Source organism: Gymnoscopelus microlampas, assembly GCF_963454915.1.
Source record: "Gymnoscopelus microlampas genome assembly, chromosome: 5".
NCBI lineage: Eukaryota > Metazoa > Chordata > Actinopteri > Myctophiformes > Myctophidae > Gymnoscopelus > Gymnoscopelus microlampas.
In genome coordinates, this window is record NC_139942.1 from 57,293,275 (window position 1) to 57,299,411 (window position 6,137).

Genomic DNA, 6,137 nt, shown 5'->3' on the forward strand with positions numbered 1-6,137 from the left:
CATAGCGCGGCACCGAGTGCCGCGCTATGAGCTTGTAGATCTGCATTTTTTTTTAAATATCGTGGAAAATGTGTGCAAATCTTTGTATATATTTTTGTACAAATGTCTTCTAAATCTTTTTTTTATTTTTATTTTTTACATATGTTGCTATATAAATTTAAAGATTTGCACACATTTTTTTTATTTAAAAAAAAAATTGCAGATCTACAAGCTCATAGCGCGGCACTCGGTGCCGCGCTATGAGCTTGTAGATCTGCAATCTGTAGTGGGGATTCTACAGAATAAATCCTTTTTTGAAAAAACGTGGGAGTTATCCCTGTCTAGCTCTGGTCCATAGTGTTAGAAGAAGTTCTCCTTAACACTATGGTACTTTACATTCTTTCCCCTCGCACCGCGGTAGCGCAGCCTCTCGTCTATAGTAAAAATAAAAAATACACTTTTGGTACTCACCAAAACAAAGACGGTTTAATGGAGTTTATAGCCTATTCTACTAAGTGGGAACACTCTGAGCCCCGCCCCCTCCCCACCTCACGTCTAAAATACACTTTATGGCCAGAAAAGAAAATATTTCAACGGAAGGAAGAATCTGGTCAATAGGAACATTCCATTGACCAGATCTGTAGAGGGCACTGTGGAGTAACCAAAAACAGGTTTTAATTCCGGTGAAATATTTTCTTTTCTGGACATAAAGTGTATTTTAGACGTGAGGTGGGGGCTCAGTGTTCCCATTTAGTAGAGTAGGCTTTCAACTCCATAAAACACTCTTTGTTTTGGTGAGTAGCAAAAGGGTATTTTTAATTTTATACTTGTTTTAAAAAACACTGTTTTGAAAGCAATGTAAGTCTTAAAAAAAAAAGTAATTCAAGTAAAGACAAGGTGACTGATTATTTTAAGTACTTATGTGTGGGTGAGTCTATGTAAAGGGCTTTTATATAAAACTAAAAGGAAAATAAAATATTTCATTCATTGAAACAAAAATAAAAACAACAAAATAATAAGAAATATAATTACATTAAAATCACATGTTGAATACAGTATTTCAACTAGCACTGAGCTGATGGCTAAGTCCACATGCGTGTGCGTGCGTGTGCACGTGACGTCATAAAATAGAGCCCCCCTAGCTCAAAAATCCACAGCTCAGCACTGGGTAGACGCCTCCTTCTGCTCTGAGGCGTACGTATCTCGGCCGTGCTTCCACTTCCTTCCGCTTCAGCAGGGCAAGCTGGAAACTTCTGTGTGCGTCACAGAATGGGGCGTTCGGTAGGCCAATCAGAGGCAGGTGGGACGGGTCTTTTCTTAACACATTGAGTGCCGTAAACGGTCCGGACCGTTTTTGACCCAATTCTATTTTTATACGTGGGGCCCGCATGGGGCGCTAAAACAAAACTTTGGGATCATCCAAGGAGTTTCTGAGAAGGAGAGGCTGGATGTGGCTCCATGTCAAAAATCCTTCCGGTCGGCGTTTCCAATGTTATCTCCTTGACTAAAAGCTTAATATCTCCATTTCTTTTTAACGTGGTGGAAGCGAGCCGTTTTCGATCGGAGATCACGCTGCAATGGAGGATCGTGTTGGAAATATTATTGCTCCAGGCGTTAGTCGGGACCCTCCGCCGTCTCGCACGCACGCTCTGTTTACATGCACTTCCGCGTCGGGGCTTCTACAGCACGCAACGTGTAACGTAAGTGGATGGGTGCTGCTCCGTTGCAGCACCGCACCCAACCAAAACCTCCCTCAAAACCCGCCTCTTCAGAACTGCTTTCCCCACCTAGCTCACCACCCTAGTCTCAACTTTTGTTTTATTCCCTGGCCTCCTGTAGCCTTTTTAACTTTTTATTCTCTGCATTTTCTCATTAAAGTTGTTTTGTTTTGATTGTGTTCTACTTAGTTTAGCTTTGTAAAGCAACTTTGAGTACTCAGAAAAGCGCTATATAAATTCCAGGTATTATTAGTATTATTATGGGAGAAATGCAGGCACTGAACGTATAATATTTTAATAAACCTCTGGCACCCAATGTGTTAAGAGGCAGCCGCGCAGCAACTAGTCAGTTAGACGCGCTGTGATTGGCCAGTAGTCAACGCGATGTGATTGGCCAGTAGTCAAACAGCCCTGCGGAAGAGCCTTGTATTGAGATACCAGTCGCTCCAATGAACTGCAGAGGCCAATGAGGTATCTAGGTTTCTATATCTATGGTTGGGAATTCCACATTTTGGAGTCATAGCAGTATAACTAATTTAACCCCTTGTTTGAGCCAACTCTAGGTGGAACGTGATTTGTGGAGCTCCCTCTGGTGTTGAGATTGTGGACGACTTTGACATTTTTGAAGTAGTTTAACAGGTACATGGGTGTCTTTGTGGTGTAGTGTATCTTGTAGACCAGGTTGAAGTAGTTTAACAGGTACATGGGTGTCTTTGTGGTGTAGTGTATCTTGTAGACCAGGTTGAAGTAGTTTAACAGGTACATGGGTGTCTTTGTGGTGTAGTGTATCTTGTAGATCAGGTTGAAGTAGTTTAACAGGTACATGTGGAATGTAGAATGCAGCTATACAAATGGTACATACATTTTAATGATTGTCTCCGCCAGGCCGAAGGCATGGTGAGAGAGTATGTTTTACCCGGGAGAGCGAGTATGTTTTACACACGGACGGACTCCGTCCGTCCGTGTGTCCATGTGTCCAGTACAGAGTACAGAGTGTTGTAGTACACAGTCCATTGTTCTCTCATATTATTTTTAATATATATATTTTGCAGTGGCTTTTCTACAGCAGAAAAGCAGCTGTGAGCTCTGGTGTTGGTAGTTCTCATAATCAATTCATGGTTGATTGTCAAATCATTTCATATTGTACGTGAGGTTGTGCCGTCACTCAATGTAGGAGGAGCTCTGAAACAGCAGCACTCATAAACATTTTATTTTTTTTAAAGCAGAAAAAAACGCTCAATGGTGAAAACTACAGTGTGTAAATACTTTACTTTATTTACTATTGGTGAGTTTATTAATGTAGTTTGTTTAACACTCGCATGACTAGCCAGTCAATCTGGACGATTTTGAGAATTTAAAGTGGATTAACTTCTCTCATGAAGCCCAGAGAAAGTTCCCCTTTCATGACTTTTCCTAACTATTTGTTACAAATCATCTCCTTTTTTTTCTGAAACGTATTATAAATATGAGATAAACACCATATATACCATCCCAGCCGTTATATTTCTTTTTTATTTATATAAATTGACCGCTGTCACCCTCTCTCCCCCATGGAAGAGTAGTTCACACCTCAAGACCCCCCGCAGACCGGGCCGCCAGACATTCATTGTTCAAGTTAATGGATGATTTGCATTTCACTGTCAGCTTGGCCAAGGGACTTCATTAGTCCAATACTAGGCTAATAATGAAATAATAATAAAATAACTGTGTTGTTCCTGTACATCTAACCTCTAAATGCTGTATTTCATCCAAGCATTGTGTAAAGCACGTTTATAGTGTAGCAGAGAGAAAGCGAGAGAGAGAGAACTGCTGCGCTGCGCTGTGCCTGTGTCTATGTTGCCATGTCTGCTTATTATAAGCGACTTTGGGCTTGTTTTTAACGTCTTTCTATTATTATTAATATTATAATTACATATATAAATTACATTATAATGGTAATGGTAAAAACGAATGAAATGGCACCATTGCACAATTCTTAGAAAATACAACATGCTTAGTTTTAGTGTTGACAGTTTTATTAAATTCTCCCTCATCAAATTCAGTCATTGTACCCAGTAAAAGGGATGCACTTGTTGAATGCCCTATACCAACTGAAATACAAAAACAAACTGATCTCAAAATATTTAATGAAAAGGTTAAATACTGGTTGAAATCAAACCAAAGTTCTGTTCTGTTACTTTTACTTTACTGGAGTATTTGCAATTGTCTATACTTTTAATTATTTGAAAACTTTAGTTGGTAGTTACTTTGCAGATATAAATGATTACGTTATAAAACATAAAACATAGAAATACACACTAGGCCTACTGCTTCAAGCCTCACTGTTTTATCAGGGCACACACTCAGACAGACAACGCATGCAGTAAAATGTTCATAGACCTGACTGCTTATTTCTCTCGCAAAACTTGGCAACCCAAACATTCCCATTTCACTGCGAAGCTGCGAAAAGCGAAAAAGAGTAGATCTACAAGCATAGACCTTGTCACGCAGCGACTATTTTAGGCTTGTAAATCAGATATTTTGCGCAGGATTGAGCACATGTGTGAAACATACGATGTGTTCACTTTTGCGCTTTTTTCACACAGAAGTAGAGAGAAGCTGTGACCTCACCTCACAAACAAATGGACAAGAAATAATCCTTTTGCAAACAACATCCATGTTCTCTTTGTTTTTCAACAATGATGTAAATGGAAAGTTTATTTCAGCAGCTAGAATGTGACAGTTTGACATAGTTTGAGACGTTTTTGCTGTGCAGCCAGTCCTGTTAAGTTCATTGCTTTCACCTCTTGTTCTGCTGTGCGCAACAGGGCATATCTCCGCCAGGCCAAGAGAATTTGTTATTCATTCATGAGTAGTGTCCAGTATTTTATTATTTTGACCAACGCTGATGTAATGTTAGACACCACATTATTCAAAGTATTATTTTTTTATTGTTCATCCCTAGTGAGCAATATTGTCTTTGTAGTATATTACGTGACACAAGTAGAAAGGTCCAGACCAGTAATGTTCCTCAAGTCGATTTATTGGACAAAACAGAGTACAGAGCACAGGAGCACATGTCAGCCTTGCTGCTACATGGTGTGGCCGGAACAGAACAGAGCAAGAAGAAGAAGGGCAAGGCAAGGAGGCAAGAAGGGACGGTTTCTTTGTCCTCACAGTATTTATAGGCAGACTTCACATGTGTGTGTATGTACTTGCATACACTGGATGTGCACGTCGCTAGGTGTGTGTGCTACATCTCTTGTGTGTGTGTGTGTGTGTGTGTGTGTGTGTGTGTGTGTGTGTGTGTGTGTGTGTGTGTGTGTGTGTGTGTGTGTGTGTGTGTGTGTGTGTGTGTGTGTGTGTGTGTGTGTGTGTGTGTGTGTGTGTGTGTGTGTGTGTGTGTGTGTGTGTGTGTGTGTGTGTGTGTGTGTGTGTGTGTGTGTGTGTGTGTCCATTGTGCAGAAGAACAACACCCCAAGATGTTAGAGGTCAGCTAAGGTCAGATGCCCTCTGGGAAGCATCCTTTGTACTGGACATCTAGTGTTCTCTGGAATGTGCTGTAGACCACTCAGTATCCAAACTTATCTCTGTGTGTTTGTGTGTGTGTGTGTGTGTTTGTGTGTGTGTGTGTGTGTGTGTGTGTGTGTGTGTGTGTGTGTGTGTGTGTGTGTGTGTGTGTGTGTGTGTGTGTGTGTGTGTGTGTGTGTGTGTGTGTGTGTGTTCAAATTGGGCTATATAAGTCCATAAATGTGTATCATATTCCACATCTTCTATCCCTTATAAACACTCAGGAAATACTGCAGTTATTGTAGGTTACAGTAAACATCTTTATTCCTCCATAGACCCTCCAGAAAAACCCTCAGTATCAGTGGATCCACCAGGAGAAGTTGTTGAGGGCAGCAAAGTGACTCTGACCTGCAGCAGTGATGCCAACCCACCAGTAGACATCTACACCTGGTACAGAGACATCAGATCTATCTCCACTGGTCCTCAGCTGGTGAAGGACAATGTGTCTCATGCAGACTCTGGACAGTACGTCTGTCAGGTGACAAACACACATGGATCACAGAGATCATCACCATACCATCTACATGTTCAGTGTAAGTGAACTAAACTGTTTAGGTTATTTGTTTATCTTCTTTATGTTTTACAGACAGCAACACAACAGCATTATTTGTTCAAGTGTTTAGTTTTTATGTCATAAAGAGGGCTTTTAAAGTGACATAAATGTTTCTCCAACAGATGCTCCTAAGAATGTCGTTTTGTCAGTAAGTCCACCAGGAGATGTTGTCAAAGGTAATTCAGTCACTTTCACCTGCAGCAGCAGAGGATCAAATCCACCAATCCAGAATTACATCATTTTCAGAGACAGAACTATAGTGTCAGAGAAGAACATAGAGACCATCTCTAACATCCAACCCAGTGACAGTGGAACATATTACTGTCAGGCAAAGAACA

General features: G+C 40.7%; 1 protein-coding gene across 1 annotated transcript in view; it reads left to right on the forward strand.

The window, feature by feature from the left end:
- The window catches only part of LOC311045991 (B-cell receptor CD22-like), a gene marked incomplete at both ends in the record, with an annotated part of 120,160 nt that extends 114,229 nt beyond the window's left edge, over positions 1-5,931 (forward strand). The window contains 2 exons of the mRNA XM_084058061.1: positions 5,522-5,711; positions 5,922-5,931. Coding sequence (XP_083914187.1) covers positions 5,522-5,711; positions 5,922-5,931 — 200 coding nt within the window. The remainder of the gene's footprint in view (positions 1-5,521; positions 5,712-5,921) is intronic.
- Between the last annotated feature and the right edge of the window lie 206 nt (positions 5,932-6,137).